This window comes from Conger conger, chromosome 8 (genome assembly GCF_963514075.1).
Source record: "Conger conger chromosome 8, fConCon1.1, whole genome shotgun sequence".
NCBI classification, from domain to species: domain Eukaryota; kingdom Metazoa; phylum Chordata; class Actinopteri; order Anguilliformes; family Congridae; genus Conger; species Conger conger.
The window spans coordinates 41,253,136-41,272,419 of NC_083767.1; the positions used below are offsets into that span (position 1 = coordinate 41,253,136).

Below are 19,284 nucleotides of genomic sequence, written 5' to 3' on the forward strand. Positions count from 1 at the left end.
ACTGGCTCAGTGATGCTTTTTAGTATTTTGTGGCAAAACTTTGTTGGATTTATAGTATTCTTTAATCTGGCAACAGTACTAACAAGATTTGTTGTTTTTTTGGCAGATGCTAAGTTATATGTTGATTGGAAAGCTTGGCATCAAGGGCTGGTCTCTGAAAGAAATAGAGTAAATAAATGATTTCAGATTTAAATTGTTTTAAAAAAAGTATTATTAATTAAAGTACAAATTAAGGTGCAGGGAGTGTTTTGATTGGACCTGAGTCAGTTTCTCTCACTGGCAAATTTGTAAATAACAAATTGGTACATAACAACATATTAATTTACATTTAGAGACTCATTTCACACAGTTAGATCATGTGATCGTGCCTCATTCTCTGCTGGGTATAATGCAGTGTTGTGTATCACACAGGCACCGAGTCATTCGGCCTTTTCTCCTGTACAATCAACGGCGAGGAGAGAGAGCAGACGCACAGGGCCGTGTTCAGGTGAGTAGCTCTGCGGGTCGCTCAGTCCAGGTCTTTCCACTACACTCCAGGAGAAAGGGTTCCAAAGGGCTCATCTGTGTCGCCCAGGGACCTGCCAGGGGACTGCAGATGGAAATTTTCTGGTGTGATGCTGGTGGAACTGGTGCGATCGTATTTCAGTGAAAGTGGTGTTAAAATTACACATGCTCCCTGTGGAATACATAAATAAACCACATTCAAGGGTTTTTTTTGTTAGGCAAAAATAGTCTGTGACCTACCATACAAGGTTCCATAAAGGTTCCTTTTTTCTGGACTGCTGTGTACTGCTGTTTGCTTAGTCCTGTTTTAGAGATGTGAGGTGACGCAGACTTTAGGAGCAGGGTCTGATGACATCAGCCTGAGTGATTAACTGGAGGAAGCCTTGAGATAGAATCACAGATAATGTGTAAAGCCTGCTTGTCACAGAGGACATCTCACAGTGAAAATAATATCTCTTGAATACGATGTAAAGGGGACATAATGAGAGGTTATGAAACTGACCTGAGGCTGTTTCCCATGCACTAAGTACCGACTTACTCTCACTTGCATATTCATACTGTTTTGGTGCGTTAGTCATTTTCATACTCATTACATTTGTGAGGAATAAGGATTGATTTAACACCTTCCCTTTCTTTTTAGGAAATTTTAGATACAATTGTTCATCAACAATAATAACGGCATTATTACATTTTAAATGGAAAAACTAAAAGATTTTTAAATGTTTATTTTATCAAAAGTGAACATCTTTATCTTAATATCCTTAGTGTATACTTTCAAGTAAACGTATTCGCTGCTGTATTCCTCGATTACTTCAGACTTCAGTGCTCTTTTTACTTTGGGTCCAACATGAAAAAAAGTAGTATAAAATATTAGTGTCCCAATCTGCCCAACCTGGCCTCAATTTTAATGACAAGCACAACTTTTAATAACATCTTGAGCCAGATCATACAATGTGACTTTTCGGTGCAAGAGGAATACAATTTGTGGGTTTTGGCTAAGATTGGGTGTTCACAGAAGTGAAGAGCCATATTGGTAGTCCAGCTGCGATACTCACCCCAGCGCATATACAGTCCAGGAAGGGAAAGGCTTGCATAGCGCGAACTGTAATTGATGTGGATGTGCTGCAATGCCCACAGGGAAACAAAAGCTGCTTATCCTCCATTGCTCCTTTGCGGCAGAACTCTGACTCTCTTTGAAGCAGAATCACATTAGCCACGCCTCTCTCAACCTCAAGAGGGCTCGACATCTTCCACCAAAGGGCAGAGATGCGGGCTACTTTTTCACCCTCGAAATACAGTTAGAAAGGCACTTAAGGAATAACAAACTCGCCACTGAAAATTCAATGTTAAATTAGTTTTCAAAGGTAGATAGAATTTGGTGGCTAGAAGGTTGAAATTGGGTGATTGTATGGGAGCGTGAGTGATCTTATACAGTCCAATGCAGTTCAAATGGCTGTTTGTTTTTTTGGTGTCTAAGGTGATGTAGCATGAAACGCAAAGGGAAATACATCTTAAACAGTGGGTATATGTGCATGCTCCAAGGTTGTGATGGCTGTGTGTTAATTTGAAAAGCAAGGCAAAACAAGCAAGCAGCAGACGGTATGATGGCATTCATGCATAATTTATACATCATGGCCTCCTCCGTCAGTAGATCTGGACTCAACTGAGCACATGCAGGATGTTTTGGAGCAATGCCCGTGACTGCATTTTCCACTTACAGCAGCTAAGTGAAAAGCTGATTGGCTTTCTTATGGAAACACGGTGTTGTATTCCTCCAGAAGAAATTCTGTCACATGCACGAACAAGCACACACCCTGAACATCCAATTAAATTACTTTAAATTGGCATTTCCATTTAAATTAAGTATGAAGTAAATATTTAAATGTGTTCATGGCCCATTCATTTTCTAATATCCTTTGTGATTTTGTTTTGTTTACTAGTAGGAGCCTATTCCACGATCTGGTTGTGTTTTACTCGTTCGGGCTACAACATTAGCTTTGCTGATGCAGCATTGTCTGATGTCACAGCGTCACCGAGGCAGCAGGTGTCGTGGCGACAGCGCGGTTGCTAGGGTAGGCAGCCGAGGGACTGCTGGGAAACGGAGACCCGCGCCACCTGCCGCCTTCGTTCCCCGGCTGTGATTAATGCCCAACGCTCGCCTCTCGTTTGTCTGGGCACCGGGGTTGGGGAAGCCTCCTCCGGATACCGTGGCGAACGGAGGAACCAAGGTGTAATAAGTGAGCTCGTTAGTCAGCGATTCAGAAGCTCCTCGAGGCGAGGATTTCTCCGTTATTTCTGCTGCGGATGGACTGGAGAGCCGTGTAATGAGCCGGTGCGGCTGCTTCACAAGCCCGACCGCCACACGCCGTCTCCATTATGCAGCCGACCCAAATCACACAAACTGCGCTCCAGAAACATCGAATAAATTAATAAATCGAAGCATCCGCACGCATCCGCCAATCTGTCTTTCAAATAGACCGTAAAATGAATTCTGCATGTTGGAAATGGTTGAGAGATAAATACTGTTTAAAACTTGAAATTAAACGTTGCACCCACTCCACCAGTTCCTTTCATTTATGTTACAATACCAAAGAAAAAAGAGAAAGTAGGCCTACAGCATAATCAACCAGATGGGTTTTTTCAATGTGTTGACCCAGGGCCGCAGCTTTTTTTGGGGGGTGGGGGGGTGGGCAACTGGGGCGCTTTGTCCTGGACCCAGGATATGGGGCGATTTAAAATTAGTCGGGTAGACCTACAAAAAGCTCACTTTTTCCAGTGTCCCCTACATGTGCTTGGCATACCTTTGTGTTTTAAACTTCATGGTACATCAATACTGTTGAATAGAAAGTATACAGTTACAATCAAGCGGGTCTGGTTGTAAAGGAGAACATAACCACCCACATTAATATTACCTGCGCTACTGGTCATATCCTCTGTTCTTTGGGTTATTTGATTTTCAGATTTTCCATTCATCAATTTGCATATTGGTATTGTTACTGTTTTTATTTTTGGCCATGTAAACAAGGCACAGTTGTAACATAAGAGACCGATGTCTCAGTTGGTCTATCCCTGTATAAATAAAGGATAAATAAATAAAAATCAGTTTAAGATCATGCTCTTAACCCTTTCCTCTCTGCCTCCCTCCAGGTTCATCCCGCGGCATGCGGATGAGCTGGAGCTGGACGTGGACGACCCGCTGTTCGTGGAGGAGGAGGAGGATGACTACTGGTATCGAGGCTACAACATGCGCACGGGCGAGAGGGGCATCTTCCCCGCGTACTACGCCCACGAGGTGGTGGGGCAGGTCAAGGAGCTTGCAGGTGAGTGGGCTAATTCTGCTGCTCACCTTAAAGGTACAATTGGTAATGGTTCTAACGGTCAAGAGAGAAATTGCAGCAACAAACACCCTCAAACCACAACACTATTTATCCCACCCCCTATTCTGTGAATGCGCAATTAGTCAGTGTGTCAGTGAGCCTTTTTCAATGATAGGAAGGGATTTACAGTGGTCTTAACCCAAAAATGTTACCTACTGTACCTTTAATGTCTATCATATGCCAGACATACTGTACTTCTAGTTGGCTGTGATAGTTCACACAGACTTATGGTAACATGAGCACCGTTATGAGTTTGTAATAAGATTACATTCGATGAGGGTGACGCCATTAGGTTCATGGGTTATTTGCTGTCATGTGTGTTAAGGGATAATTTAACATAGAGATTACTCTACATACTTATAATTTAATAATGACTTGATTCTTGGCATCAGTAGGATTCAATTGTTTCTGATCTTGGTTATGATTTTGATAGATTGATAGACTGTATGAGTCAATTGCCATGTGTTTAACTGGGGTTATACCTCAGGAGGTTTAAGCTCCTAGACCACAGAACTGTATTACTGGTACAGCTATCCAAATCTGTTAAGATGAGGCTTGTATACTGTGGTACAGTGAGGATGACTGTGGTATTGCAGGAACGAAGAGGAACACGGCCTGGATGGAGAGCTTCAACGCACAGTTCCTGGGCTCCGTGGAGGTGCCCTATCACCAGGGCAATGGCATCCTGTGTGCAGCCATGCAGAAGGTACGACCACGCCCTTCTGTATTAAACTGACAGTCTGCTGTCCTGTACATTCAGTGATGCTAAGCACAAGCTGACCAGCAGGGGGAGCATCAATCTCACATTATGAGCAGCACAGAATGAAATGAAATGGGTCATTGGTGCTCCCTGTCATTGGGCTAGCCCTTGCAGTCACACGAATGGTCAACATTTTTCTATGCAGGAAAAACCTGATTATGATATTATTACTACGTGCTGATGGGACTTTGGATGCTACAAGGGCTTGGACTAGCTTCTAACAACTATAGTAGTTGCACCTCACCCTTGGTAAAGCATAGCAAAAGCTAATCAGTTGATAAAAGCGGGGACATGAAGGCTTCTCCATAAAATATAAAGCATAGTAAAGAAATGGTACGTCTTAATTCCCAACTAACTGGGCCACAGATTGGCCTGTATGAGTCACTGATTGGCCAACTTATTCCACAGGCAGTTAGCTGTTACAGTTGGTGCCTGACTGTGTTGTAGGTGTTGTATCCGTTGGTGCCTCTGTTGTACGTGTTATAACCGTTAGTGTTTGAATCCTTAGATCGCAGTTGCCCGGAAACAGACGGTCCACCTGCGGCCCCCGGCGATCTGTGAGCTGGAGATCAGCATGCAGGGGGTGAAGCTGGTCATGAGCCTGGATGACGAGTTCGGGTCGGTGGATGAGGTGAGGACCGCGTGGGCATCTGAGGCTAGTGCAGAGGGAGAGGGGGCTGCTGGGTAAGGGTTTAGAGTGGCCCAGGCTCAAAGATGTCCGGCAGATTTCACTCTTTTATCTCCCTGGCTCTCAAGCTTCCTGCTGAGACTGAGTGCAGTTTGAGATAATGAAGTTAAACCTCCATCCGTTTACATTTAGGCAATTAGCACACACACACTGCGCAGCTACACTTCTGGAGGTGAGCTCTTCCATACAGTGCTTTTATACAGCTGGATATTTGACTGAAGTCACTCAGGTTAACTACCTTGCTGAACAGTGCCCCCAGCGGAATCGACCCCACAGCCTTCCCTGACATTACACTACGCTGCGGACCAGCCTCCGCACATGCTCACTGTGCACCTCTCTGTTCAGTTCGACAGGTGCAGTCACTTCTTCCAGATGAAGAACATCTCCTTCTGCGGATGCCACCCCAAGAACAACTGGTAACGTCACAGAGAACAACCCATACACCCACAAGCCTCTCCACTAACCGCTAACCGCTAATGCTAAGAATGGGCAAATGCTTTTGTTAGATTGTCCAGACAATTTGGTTTTGAATTCGCATGCAGAAAATGTAGGACAAGAAGTGCTTTTCTGAGCTCTTTGTTTGTTCATTGCTTGATATTTCTGTTTGTGGGTCACTCTTCTTTTGAGAATGTGACCTCACCACGAGATGGAACTAACGGATTTCAGCCATGCTGAAGCAGCTTTCCTTCAACAATTTATACAGAGATATGAGGGAGATTTCACCGCTGGCAAAGGATTTAGTCAGTTGTAAAGGGCTTTGAGATTCTCATATTTATGAATGAAAAGGAATGAACGTGGTGTCTGTGCCAACACATTGAAATCTAAAGCATTTGAACCATGACAATGCTGCAGTCTCAGAGATCTGTCCGATTAAATCTGTATTACTATATCATATAAAAGCAGTTCCTCATAGATCCATAGAAGAACATCTCCATTCCTGTATTTATTATAAAAGAAAACTCTACATTAGATCATAAAACATCCCCTTGTTCTCCAATACATACGATTGAGGAAAGGAAGCAGTATCTATTGTGTCTCTTCTGTGTTCCAGCTACTTCGGGTTCATCACCAAGCACCCCATGTTGAACCGCTTCGCCTGTCACGTGTTCGTGTCCCAGGAATCCATGCGTCGCGTGGCGGAGTGTGTGGGGTAGGCTCTTGTCCATTCCCCATACAGCCGCAGTTTTCCCAGGAAGCCCAGGTTTAAACAGGGTGAAATCCATAACGAGCTCGACCTCACCCCCATTAAGCGGAGGCTGGAGTGTATCGGGTTTAAATTATTCAAGGCGCCAAAGTCTCATTTACACCGCCGGTCTGGATGACTCAGTTACAGGCCATTAGCAGAACAGAGCGTATGAATCTTACTGTCATCCGTATGAGGGCCAGTCTGCTCATCACTGCTTCATTAACAGTGCAATAATTAGTGCCACTCATAGACACTGAATTAGTGTCAGAATGATAGAAGGCATGCTATATTCTGACAGTTTAAGAACATGTAAACATTATGAGTTGTTTTGCTATTCAAACAGACTGAACAATAGATATGTTTTTGAATTGTTAAAACTAACATTGGTGCAACACATTGAGTTCATATCTTATCTGTATATTATGATCCTGAATTTGTTGTAAATTTGTTATTTTAACTTTGTTATTTTACTCTGTTTTGGAGTTGTGTCTTTTCATCTTTTATTTTATCCTTTGTCTCTGAACATTCATGAGTTACTGTATGTGTTCATGACATCATCAATGCGATTGGTTGGTTGAGCGAAGACAAAGAAATTGGAAAAGAAAAGAAAATAATAATTGAGTTCTGCAAATCCACATCAGTGAAAGAGGGAAGCCTGCTGTTTATTAATGGCCTCATGAGCAAGGACCCTTCTGACCTCTTAGCACAGATAATCAGCTTAGCTTAGCGCACGTGATCTGTCCACTCTGTCCTCGCTCCATGCATCTTGTTCAGCTGTTCATCTTTGTTTGGATTAGACGGCTCGAAGGCTGACGGTCATGTGCCACATTGTACCATTTGTCAGTCTATTGCAGATTAATCTGTGACAGTTTGTGAATGGTGGATTAAATCCCTGAGCGATTATCCTGGGGGACTTTGGCACAGGGCTGTCCATGGGACAGATGAGAAAGGAGAAAGTCCCCTCCTCTCCTGGTGGCTGCCAGTTGAAAAATTTAATTATATAAAACAACTCCCAGTGAACAATTTTGTTGTGAAACATTTATTTGAAATTTGAGTTTTCTAGCCAACTACCACATAAGCTATATCTAGGTGAAACCTCAGCTATATTTTCCATTCATGACAAAACATCTCTCAACCTAGATGTTGTAGGGGTCCTCGCACGGGACTCCAAATTATGTAGGGTCCTCGCACGGGCCGCCAAATAACGCAGGGATTTTACTCTCTACGAAACCAGGGCGCCAGTTAAACGTTGTGTAGCAGTATAACTGCAAAAAGTAATCAGTCTCATAAAATTACTATTATCAGAAATATCTAACCACAAATTTAGTATTTTAATTAATAATTAAAATAACCAATATTAATGATTAAACATACCGATAACCTGAAGGTCGGAAGTTCTTCGAAAGACTGCTTCAACTCGGCTCTCATGTCTATGTGATTCCAAAACGGAGACCGGGGTTTAATAAAATATATTTTTTATAACTTTTTTTTTATAAAATATATTTATTAAACAAACGTAAAACACAGAACAGATAAACTAACGGGAAGTGGGTATGCGTGTGTGGCGGGCGCAAGCGCGCGTGTCGCTTGAACAAAGGAAAGGTAAAAGTGCGAGTAGCTAGCTTGAGTAAGCTAGAGTTCTGGGTGTGGTAATGAGTTAGAGTTAGCTGTGAGAAGGGACTACTTGCGTAGTTCTACTCTATATATGCGCAAAAGACGGCGAATCAATTCACGTATATATATATGTAGCTAACCAAACACATTACAATGGTTGGATGGTAAATATTGAAACACAGATTCACAAAAACAGTTAAGACTAAACTAAACACTGGCTATGCCTGAATGTTTGCTCTCTTACTGAGTCCATACGCATTGGATCCAAAAGACGTGCTGTCCTTGTAGGAGCCGCGATGGTGCTGTGAATGTGTGTCCTGGAGAGATGCGCAGGCTGGGGCGTCTTAGCCGCGCGTTGTTGTCTGGTCCGCTCGGTTGCTGGAAGGATGTTCGTTGGTCCCCTTTCCGGGTGGAAAAGTTCGTTGCTGTTGTTCGATGGTGAGCTTTGCAGGAGTAAACTGATGTAGCGTTCCGCGTACACCAGTTTCCACTCGCTATAGGCCACGAAGTTACCGCGAGGTAACTGGGTGTGTCCGTAGGCCTGGTAGTGCGCTGTACAGCATTCAGCCTCTGTCCGAGTCTCGGAGCAGATGAGCTGAAGCGAATGGCCAAAAAGGGTGCGTCGAAGAGAAGAAGCAGAAGAGGCAGAAGAAGCAGAAGAGAGATCCCAAGAACGTGTCTTGCTCTTATACGGGACCGTTTATTGCTCCCGCCATTACGGGATTGGCTGAACCAAGTTAGACGTCATTCGTGGTGGACGTCGCAGAATTTTCCTGTGGGAATGTGGAAGTTGTAGTCCCTACAATGTACACCCTTCTAGATGTCTACATTCTGGCTTTTACTCATTGGGCTACACTGTAGAAATCTGAGTTCATTTTCTCACAAAACCAGATCCTGTTAATTTCTGCATATCTGTTTCTCTCCCCCTCCAGACGAGCATTCCAGGAGTACTACCAGGAGCACCTGGAGTATGCCTGCCCCACAGAAGACATTTACCTGGAGTAGGAGAGATCAGCCCTGCTGAAACATCCACTACTGATGCTGTGCGTTTTTCAAAGAGTCCACCAGGGGGCGCTGGGTAGCTGCAATCTGAACTGATGATGTTTTTCCTCCGGATCTTGAACCCCTCTGGCAGAATTTGCTCTACTTCTTTTTTTCTACAACACATCGTGAAACACAAGCAGGTTGAGGGACTGTTTCTCAAACGGACAAATCTTGACAAATTATTAGAACAACTTCAGTTAAACAACTTCAAAAAAATTCTAAATTCATGCATGGCTTCAATGGCATAGCACACAAACATGCAAGGTTAAAACAAGCAAAAACTAAAAAAGAAAACATTAAACTGAACAAAAAGATCTGTTGAATAGTATGGTTTATGGGTTGGGAATATATATTTTTTTGTATCTGTAGCAGACGAACAAAACTTCAGAGTCTGTACATACGAATGTGTAAAGGAAATACTAATTGGATTTATACTGACACTGAAATTCAAGTGAAGTTTGTTGTGTGTGCAGATAGTGGCTAGATCAAATGACCAGAGTGGAAACCAGAAAATGTACGTCAAGTTTCTGAATAAAATAGTGTAAATATGTGCAGTTGCTTTAGGAAGTGGGTAGAAACACTATTACTTTGTGGTTGGGCAGTGGTTATATGCTACACCTATGTAAATATATACTGTATGTATAGACAGTAGAACTAGGGGCTGCTCATTACTGTGGACGTAGCATACACCGTGATCATCACAGATGAAAGACAGAGGTTGGTGTCAGTCGAGCTCTATCTGCCCAAACCTGAGGGTGGATGTCTGAATTTACTGGAATGTCCTCTCAGGACATAGTGGTCGCAGTCCAAAAAAGGGGGCAAGGAAAGAGGCAGAGGTATACTGAATACAGCCATTCAAGGGGACTATTCTTGGGGAGAGCAACTACATTGTGCTTTTCCTAATGACCATTCCTGTTGATTCTAATGAGGTTGTTATCACGGGCATGATGGTATACCACTCGGCTGCTGCTAATTGTGAGAATGTACAGATGTGTCACGCAAAGCTACTGTACATACACACCACCTGACTAAGCTAACATAGTCCCCTGTTAACTGTGTGGGAGAACGTGGCAGAAGCTTTGACTTGATTGCATTGCAGAATGATACGCAACAGTTACATTTTTATTTAAAAATATGTATCTTTTATTGAACAAAAACAATTGCTGGAGCAATGTCCTACACACTAAGCCATAACTTTACTGACTGTTGAACAGTGTTGCTGTAAGGTCACCTGTTTGTGGATAAGTGGTCACTCTGAGAAGAACTGTGTGTGTGTGTGTGTGTGTGTCAGAGACAGAGACAGGGAGAGGCCATTTATCATGTTGTGTCACAATCACAAATACAATATTGCTTCATTGTGTCAGGCCTATTTTCACGAAATATCTAGAGAATATTCTTTAATATGGACAAATCAATTCTGTTGCAGTGGAACAACATTGAATGATGCCATGTGAAAATATTCTGTTTGCTTTCTTATCATTTTGCCTAGCTATCTGCTACTGGTACAAGCAAAATTTAATCGCTGAGCCTTCTTTCTAGGCGTTTAGCCTATTCTCGTGATAACCTGGGACACAATGGAAAACCCATCTGTGTGCCAAACACGACCCAATGCCAGCACTAGCAGCTATTACTGCTTATGATTGCATAGGGAAATGATGGTGTCCAAAGCAGGATCCCCGCCCGTCTCCTACGCTGACACCACGTGATCGGTCTGTGCCCCTGGGAAATAGCTGCTCCTGTGAAAACGGCTGTTTTATACCAGATAAAAGTGCGGTCCGTGGGCATGTCCTTTCCTGCTCACTTTGGCCTTGGGTCAGGCCAGGCGAAGTGTGCCATTTCCAGGAGGCAAGCAGGAGGTTAATTTGGCAAAGATGTGTCTTATACCGTAGTCCAAGAAAATACGCAAATCTCCGTCTTGGTAAGCAGGGAACGCCTTCTCCGCGTGCAATGTGCAGTCCTACATTTGAGTTACAGTAAATACTGTGCCTTTTTCTCTTAAAGTCGCTTCTTCTTAAATCCACCACGACAGAATAAAAGAGTAGGGGGTGGAATAAGTAGATTTATTTGAAAAGCAGTTGCAGGTTCCCATGTTGAATTCAATTTGTGTTCAAAAACCTATGTGGGTTAGAAAACTATTTAAGAATGCGCTGAATTCAATCTTGTCAGTAATAATTTCTTCATGATATTTGTTTTTTTTAAATCGTTTTTTATTATTGTTTTAGAATGTAGCAAACACCAAAACATGACATAAAAACGTTTTTTTATTGAAGTATAAGAATGTTGAACGATGGGCAATACTGTGCTAAATGGATTTCACCGCTGTCTCAATACTGAACGTACAGCACGTGAAATGTCATGTGATCACACAAGAGCTAAACAAGAGAGGTAAACACTTAACATTGATGGAGAGTTGCCATTGCTGCATTTCCTAACAATGGTCTCACACTGTGCAGTGAATCCTTTTTATTTCTTTGTTTCTTTCAATAAACTCATGGCAGCTTTTGCGTTTGGGTTGGTTTGATGCGTGTTTGCCCTGTGAAAGATCTCCACATGTACTGTTTTTCATTTGGAGAGTACTTATACTTATTGTTACTCAATAGCCTTGTTAAATACGTATAGTTTGAGTTTGAGCAGATGCGAGAATCAGTGCTTTCTGTTACAACAAAGTCCATAAATAGAAAGAAGATTTAATTGAAATGCATATCACAGTCTTGTATCTGCATAATGTTTATATGTTTAAATGGAATGCAATACTATCCAGTGGAAGTTTTTGACAAGACTATTAGAAAAAAGGAGTGTTTTGAAGCACATAACTTAATGTATTGTGGACTAGATAATTGTAAATCCAATAGAATGTCAACACTTACACTGTGTCATTCATATTTAGCGTGCTATGAAAACAAATATGTAAAAAACAGACAGAAAGGCCAGTTCTATAATCGGCCCAAAAGGCCACAGTGGGAAGATTGTAAAAAATGTATTGTACAGGACATTTTGTTTTCCTATTTCTAGCCGATTTTGTTTATGCAGATTTATGTTGTCTTGTGTCTGTCTTTCACTCTGTGAAACATAAAACTGTGTGAGCACCATTTTCTATATGCCCAGTAATTACTGCAAACATGTCTTTTCCAGGCGAGTGACATGACTGTAATATTCTCCAGGCAACATTGCCAGCTCCTCTGCAGTAGACCCCCATGTTAGAGCTCCAATGCAGTAGACCCCTGTGTTAGAGCTGCATAGAAAGCAAGGCCTACAGCGGGACTTGTACAGTCTACTTTCATAAGGAGGCCTCTTGCGTCTCGTCAATAGTGTATATTCCGTATACAGCACTGTATCCCTTAGCTTTGTGTCCTTGCAAGCACAAAGGTCCTCAGCATTTTCCAAACTTTTAAACCCCTCCTCTCCTGTTAGACACACACCAGCTCCCAGAGTTCTCTTAACCTGTATAATCCATAATGGTGTAACTTAAAAACTGAAATTCTTCACTGTATAACAAAAAACACTTCAGTATGTGATGATGAACTATCTATCTTGTATCTTCAAAAATAAGGACTTGTAAAAAAAAAAAAGAGAAAAAAAAGACAAATTTATTCACACTGCCTTGTCATGGATTTGGTCTTACAGTATGAATAAAATATATGCTTGACGTCAGTTGTTGTGTCTTTTTGTTCTTGTACGTCTGTTCAGACATGTCATGTTCTTGTATGTCTTTTCATATGTGTCATCGTAAGACTTAACGAGCTCTTCTCTTTTAGTTCAAAATCTGCTGATACATCTTTTATCGGTCAACCACTGACTTCTGCCGAATTTCTGCAATCCGAGGTTAACCCAAGGTATAGTAGGGACCGCCTTGGGGTTAACAATTCTCCTCAAAGCTGCTGCAGGACTTGTACCTACTTTTTTTGTGGTTGGTGTTGTCTCTGAGCCAGGATGTGCACACAGTTTAGGAACACAAGTGAGAAATTAGTGTTATTTTTGTTCATTTTTATTTATTACCAGGATAGTCCAATTGAGATTCAAAAGATCTCTTTTCCAAGGGAGGCCTGGCCAAGAAGGCAATTAGACAATATAAAAAAAAGTTAGACAATACAAAACCATAACTAAAGCATAAAATCATATAACCAACATAAGTATCAGCGAGCATGATAGAGCGGAGAAGAGAGCAAAAGAAACAAATAAGTGCAGTCAGAAGCTAGATAAGAGCTTATTCAAAGCAATGAGAGTTCCCAATTGAGTTTGTTTCCATAGCCTTAACGACTGCCTTGAACTCATTGAGAGGAAACACATTCTTAAGCTTCAGCTCTTTCTGTAGGCTATTCCATGTAGTTGATTAAGAGAGCCCGCAATCTTTCAGTTCCATCTTGTTGTTGTGTCTCAGGTCTGGTGTCAGTACCTTGCCCGCATTTTCTCTAGCCGCAGGTGCAGCAGGCTGGTTTGGGGGTGCACTGCGGTGTGCAGCAGGGCTCCAGTGTTGGGTCAGTCCCTTTTGCTATCTGGGCCTCGCCAAACACCATGCCCTCCTCAAACTCGGCCTTCACACGCTGGATCTGCTGCAGCACGGCCTCCAGCTCGGGGTGTTCGGGCGTGGCCAGGTTGTAGTTCTCCGAGGGGTCGGCCTCCAGGTCAAAGAGCAGCGGAGGGTCGTGAGGCTCGAGGGGGGCGGTCCTGTGACAGGCCTGATCGGGGGTGGTGTCACTCAGAGATGAGCCTGTAATTACATCAAGTATGAATGGGGTTGCTAGACTGCGCAAACAGGAAATTAGGTAAGCTTTCACTTATAAATGGGAACACTAGCAACGTATTAGTGACTCATGTCCATTTCAGGTCTGTAACAGTGCTCTTGATGACACATCACATCTCTAATTATCAAGCTTGGGGCCTTTTTACAGCGCAAACAATGTCCTTTTACATTGCTTATACAGCTGCTCTCTTTTAAAACCACAAAAACATTTTATTAGGTATTTATTAGGTTATTAGGTAGATCTGTAAAACAGCTTGTTAATGGAAATATTTAATCAGCCAATGATGTGGCAGAAAATAAATGCATAAAAGCATGCAGATGTGGTCAAGTGGTTCACTTGTTTTTCAGACCAAATGTCAGAACGCGGAAGAAATCTAAGTGATCTAAGTGACTGTGTCAGAGGAAAATGGCCAGACTGGTCAAAAAGGTGACAGTAACACAAATAACCACGCATTACAACAGTGGTATGCAGAAGAGCATCTCTAAACACACAACACATGTTTAAATCTCTAAGTAGATAGGCTACAGCAGCAGAACCCCAATAATTATAAAACCTAAGCCTAATAAATACCTAATATGGTGCTCATTGAATGTATTTCATATTACCATTTAATAGTTTAATGATGGTCCCATGTCATAACATTTCTCTCATATTTCCTTGCTAGCGGCACAGCTCACCTTGCGTGTAGTAGTGGGCCTTGTATTTCCCAAGCCGGACAGCAAACAGCCCATACGTCTCATTCAGGAACATTGGATAGTAGAACATGGCTTCCCTCTTACTCTAGGAAAGGCAAAGCAGCACAAATGTGTGTCAATGTAATCATGGAGAAAATTACTAGCGGTTGGCCAGGGAACCTACAATCCCAGGATCATAGTCAATCTTTATTCATTTCAAAGAGCCTTTTCTTTTTAAGGGAAGCCTTCTAGTTCATCCATCAGTATATACGGTAATTTAAATGAAAAAAAATGCTACAGTCACCATTTCGTTAATAAAAGCATTATATGCTGTCTCAGTGTGACTTTTTACTAAACTTTAGCTGCGAAGGTCAATGATGTCCGAATTGCCTACCGGTCCATGTCTGAATAAGATGTCACTCATGTCAAACCCATCCAGTTGTACTCTGGGTAGTTTTGCACCAGCCAGCCCTGCAATGGTGGGCAGGAGGTCCAGAGTGCTGGCGAGCTCATGTGTAACACCTGGAGAAGAAAATGGTAGTTTGATATGAAATATTTCAAACTGACTAAATTATCACATTATTGTAGGTCTCGTTATTCCTTTTTCAATTAAAAAAAACCTCTCCAAGTGACAACATAATTAGTTGATTGCCTATGAGAAAATGCTAGCAACTGTGCTTCATCCCTTGTAGACTGTTAATCAACTACTAGGCTATTTGAAGACCGGGAATATCTAGAGGAAGCTAGACACCAGCTAGACAAGTCAAAGGTCTGCCATACTGCTCATTGTATCCATTGCAACATTAGTGAATGAGTTGGGAAGCTGTGTCGTACCTGGTCTTATCGCCCCAGGCCAGTACGCAATGGCAGGCACTCTCATGCCCCCCTCAAAGGTGGTACCCTTCCCACACTTCAGCAGGCCCGCATTACCCCCACGGGTCATCCGCAGTAACGACGGCCTGGGTGGGTGGAGGGTAGAATGAGTACAAGAAAACCAGAAGCCATGAAAACTCTCTTTTTTGTTCCTCTATACAAAACAAAATCCGCCTTTGTTGGTGGAGCTCAATGGGAAAAATTCCTGTTCCTTAAAAAAAAAAAGAACAAAAACACAGCCAACCTGTTGGCGCTTCAAAGTGAAGCTGCTTCAAAACCATACTTTGCATAGCAAAGGTGCGCTAGTTTCGAGGGAGCTTACAGGCGACACCTACCCGTTGTCAGAGGTGAAGAACACCAAGGTGTTTTTGCTAACGCCAAGGTCCTCCAGGGTCTGAACGAGGTTTCCCACAGTGCTGTCCAGCTCTAGCAGGGCGTCCCCAAACGGACCCCTGAGGGCCTTTCCCGCGGCTCCCTGCCCGGCGAACTGGGGCTGGTGCATGTGCTATAGAGACCCACATCACTGAAGATTTTACTCAGCCTCCACAGCACAGAAGATGTTACTACAGAGACCACATAATGCTATTTGTTAATGCCTCTGATTTATTTTTACATTTTAAATTCAGTAAAGAGATTAACTAAGTGAACTACAGGCGATTCTTCAGGGTGAATTTGGTTAGCAGAATGAGGGGGCAAAAATGGAAATCGGCAAAGGATGAATTCCGCACAGACAATGGGAAGTTTGTTTTTTCCACACAGAGAGTGGTCACTGTGTGGAAGAGCTTGCCAGGACAGGAAGTGGAGGAGGTAGAATCACAGGGGATGTTCAAGACCAGGCTTGATACGGTACTAGATACTATTTAGCTCTTAGGCAAACTAAGAACTTTACTTTATACACTTTATTTGTAGGAAAGGGCAAGCACTGCTGAACTGAATGGCCTGTTCTTGCCATTAAGTTATTGTATGTTAAATTGTGACTAAAGTCCTTTTGTTACGAATCGTAGAGTATATATGTCATATCAGTTCTTAAATATGAAATGCCGCACTTACATGTGAGGGAAAGTACAGGAAGAAGGGCTGCTTCCTTCTGATGGATGTGGATATGAACTGGGTGGCAAAGTCATTGTAAGTCTTCTCCAGATCCAGGAAGCTGACTGGCTGCTGCTTAATCGTGTCATTGGCCATGAGGGGGACTGTGACAAGGTCCTGGTGACACACCCCAAAGCACTTAATGTCTGGAGGAAAGCAGGTCAGGTTCTGACATGGGCCCTACAAACAGAATGAGAGAGAAATACAGTGAGCTCCACAATGCTTGGGACAAAGACATTTTAATATGCCAAGTACAAACAGTAATAACCAAGCAATAATATGTCCCAAACGTTATGGTGCCCTGAAAATGGAGGGGGGTGGTGGGGGGTTATGCAAGTATGAAAAGTGCATGCTGAAATCAAATTGTAAAAAAAAAATACCCTTAAGTAAAAGCTGAGAATGCTTTAACCACATGTGAATTGCTTGATTACAAATCTAAAATTGTGGAGCCAAATCAAGAAAAAAAAGTACTTGTCCCAAATGTTATGGAGTTCATTGTACTTGGTTGCAATATTACAACACTTAAATTCAGGCTCTGTGACTATCTGGTCAGCCCACAATATGTAAAGTGTCATTGACTCAACCTATACCTGGTCATGGGAGTAGGGCACCCCAAGGTAGTGGTCAAAGCCCTGATTGGTGGGCAGGTACATTCTGTCAGGCCCCACACCCAGATGCCACTTGCCGACGATGGCAGTGACATAACCCCGGGGCTTCAGGACCTCGGCTATGGTCGTCTCATTCAGAGGGAGTCCTCCTTTTGAGCCCGGAGAGAACACACTGGGATATATTCCAGAGCGCGTCTGGTAGCGACCAGTGAGCAGGGCTGCTCTGTCGAGGAGAATAAAGAAGGAAAAACACCCGCAACGTTAATGAACAGTTCTGCATTAAACATAGTTTTAGTGCCCCTTTGTGGACAAGAGAAGATTTACATTCAGAATGCTGTTATTTACGAATTACTGTAATTAGTTCATTCGTAAGACGGACAATATTAAGGATAAAGAGAGAAAAACAAAAAACCGTTAAGCATGTTTCTGGTGTAATAACAATACGGTAAAAGTAAGAATAGAGTAAGATAGCTACCTGGATGGACTACAGACGGGACTGGATGAATAGAAGTCGGTGAAACGAAGCCCGTTGGAAGCTAGTTTATCCAGGTTGGGAGTAATTGAACTCGGGTGTCCATAGCTACCCAAATCTCCAAATCCCAGATCATCGGCAAATATGAGAACGAAATTTGGTAGCTGGGAATTCACGTATTTGAGAAGATTCGCCAAAACAAACACAAGTACACAGTAATATTGCATGGTCTTATATATAAGTGAAGATTTGGAACATTACGATTTTAATATAAAAGGTAAAGCCATAATGTTAACTAGCTAGCTAGTTGCTCCTATTTAACTACTTGGCTAGAGCTACTGTAACCTTCTGTAAGCGACCATTAAAGTGCTGTATATTCAACACGGAACATCATAGCAATAGCTTTAATATAGTTTGTTTCACGTAGATAGCCAAATTTATCTCATCCGAATATCAAATACTAAAATTCATGCAAAACTGACAGACTGTAAAGAGAAGCAAATCATATGACCATGCCAAGACCACCTGACTCCACTGATCGTGATACGTCACTGTGACGCATTTCTTGCGTTCGGGAAAATGCAGTTCCTTGTTTAATTCGTTTCAAATTCCGAAATGTATCCGTATTTTCTAATTATCATTATGCTATAATATAATAATGTTGGTGTGGACCAAGATGCAACTACCAGACACGTAGAAAACACGATTATGTTATGGGATCATTTGAAATCGTATTTTTACCTTTTGAAAGTTGTTTATTACGGTTGATTTGCAATTATATATACATATATCATTATAGTGTCACTTTGGACCGAAGTGTGTATGCCTTTTGGGTAAGCTTCTCTTGGTGCATTTTACATGGGGTTTTTTTTTTTTTTCTTCTTGTCTGCTTAAGAAGAGGATTGATCGCTGGTTTCACCTATCGTTCAGACACGCAGGCTTTTTAAATGTAAGATTAGGGAGTGGTACCCCTGAAATGCCATTTCTCCTTGAACATACGGTTCCTTTTCTTTTTACATATATATACCCTAATTATTACAATATTAATATTATTTCATGCCTTAAAAGTGGTTGCTTGTTGCTGTAGTGCTTACTGTTCTTCTAACCATCTTGTGCTTTCTATTTATGATGGCCAGCTTAAAATGCCTTTTTACTTCACATTGCTCCTCTACATCTATAGATTGGTGCAGATTAAAGTGAACTATCCCAAATCTTGAACACAGACTGAAGCAAATAACAGCTGTTTGTGGTTTTACTTCTTTCAGATATCCTGCTAGCTCAGTAATCCTGCTTCATGATATGACACGGGAGTAGGGCACTCCAAGATAGCGGTGAAAACCCTGCTTGGTGGGAAGGTACATTCTGTCAGGTTCCACACCCTACGGTCTGATTCAGTGGGACATCAGCCGGACTGCCCTGTATAATCGATATTGGGGCATACGTTTCTACAATTACAGTTTAAGAAGGGTTCTTTGTTGTCATTGCCCTCAAGTGGACATGTTTTGAATTACATGACCGGTGTATTCCACTGGTTGAGTTCTGGCATATACTAATATGTTGGAAAGCAGTGTTGGTGATCATGATGTATGACTTTAATACAATTATAGTATATAACATTCCTGCCCAACGTTTGATGTATCAACTGTATAGGCT

General features: G+C 42.2%; 2 protein-coding genes across 3 annotated transcripts in view; one reads left to right on the forward strand and one right to left on the reverse strand.

The window, feature by feature from the left end:
* Positions 1 to 12,820, forward strand: part of mapk8ip2 (mitogen-activated protein kinase 8 interacting protein 2) — a 44,742-nt gene extending 31,922 nt beyond the window's left edge. For both annotated transcript variants that reach the window (XM_061250854.1, XM_061250855.1), the window contains exons 7-13: positions 412 to 487; positions 3,652 to 3,824; positions 4,478 to 4,587; positions 5,150 to 5,272; positions 5,675 to 5,745; positions 6,381 to 6,479; positions 9,062 to 12,820. In XM_061250854.1, the coding sequence (XP_061106838.1) occupies positions 412 to 487; positions 3,652 to 3,824; positions 4,478 to 4,587; positions 5,150 to 5,272; positions 5,675 to 5,745; positions 6,381 to 6,479; positions 9,062 to 9,134 (725 nt within the window). In that variant the 3' untranslated portion in view covers positions 9,135 to 12,820. The remainder of the gene's footprint in view (positions 1 to 411; positions 488 to 3,651; positions 3,825 to 4,477; positions 4,588 to 5,149; positions 5,273 to 5,674; positions 5,746 to 6,380; positions 6,480 to 9,061) is intronic.
* A 316-nt stretch (positions 12,821 to 13,136) lies between these two features.
* arsa (arylsulfatase A) lies at positions 13,137 to 18,155 on the reverse strand. The gene is made up of 8 exons (XM_061252623.1): positions 17,635 to 18,155; positions 17,142 to 17,382; positions 16,513 to 16,731; positions 15,798 to 15,967; positions 15,424 to 15,548; positions 14,984 to 15,111; positions 14,593 to 14,695; positions 13,137 to 13,881 (listed from the first exon to the last, which is right to left on the reverse strand). The coding sequence occupies exons 1-8, from the start codon at positions 17,856 to 17,858 to the stop codon at positions 13,583 to 13,585; spliced, it is 1,509 nt and encodes a 502-aa protein (XP_061108607.1). The 5' UTR covers positions 17,859 to 18,155; the 3' UTR covers positions 13,137 to 13,582.
* Between the last annotated feature and the right edge of the window lie 1,129 nt (positions 18,156 to 19,284).

Coding starts and splice junctions, on each gene's coding strand:
- arsa (XM_061252623.1), bottom strand. CDS start 17,858: ATGCAATATTACTGTGTACTTGTGTTTGTTTTGGCGAATCTTCTCAAA. Junction 15,968..16,512: donor TCCTGTACTTTCCCTCACAT/GTAAGTGCGGCA, acceptor GGGTCTCTATAG/CACATGCACCAGCCCCAGTT. Junction 15,112..15,423: donor GCCTGGGGCGATAAGACCAG/GTACGACACAGC, acceptor TTTCTTCTCCAG/GTGTTACACATGAGCTCGCC.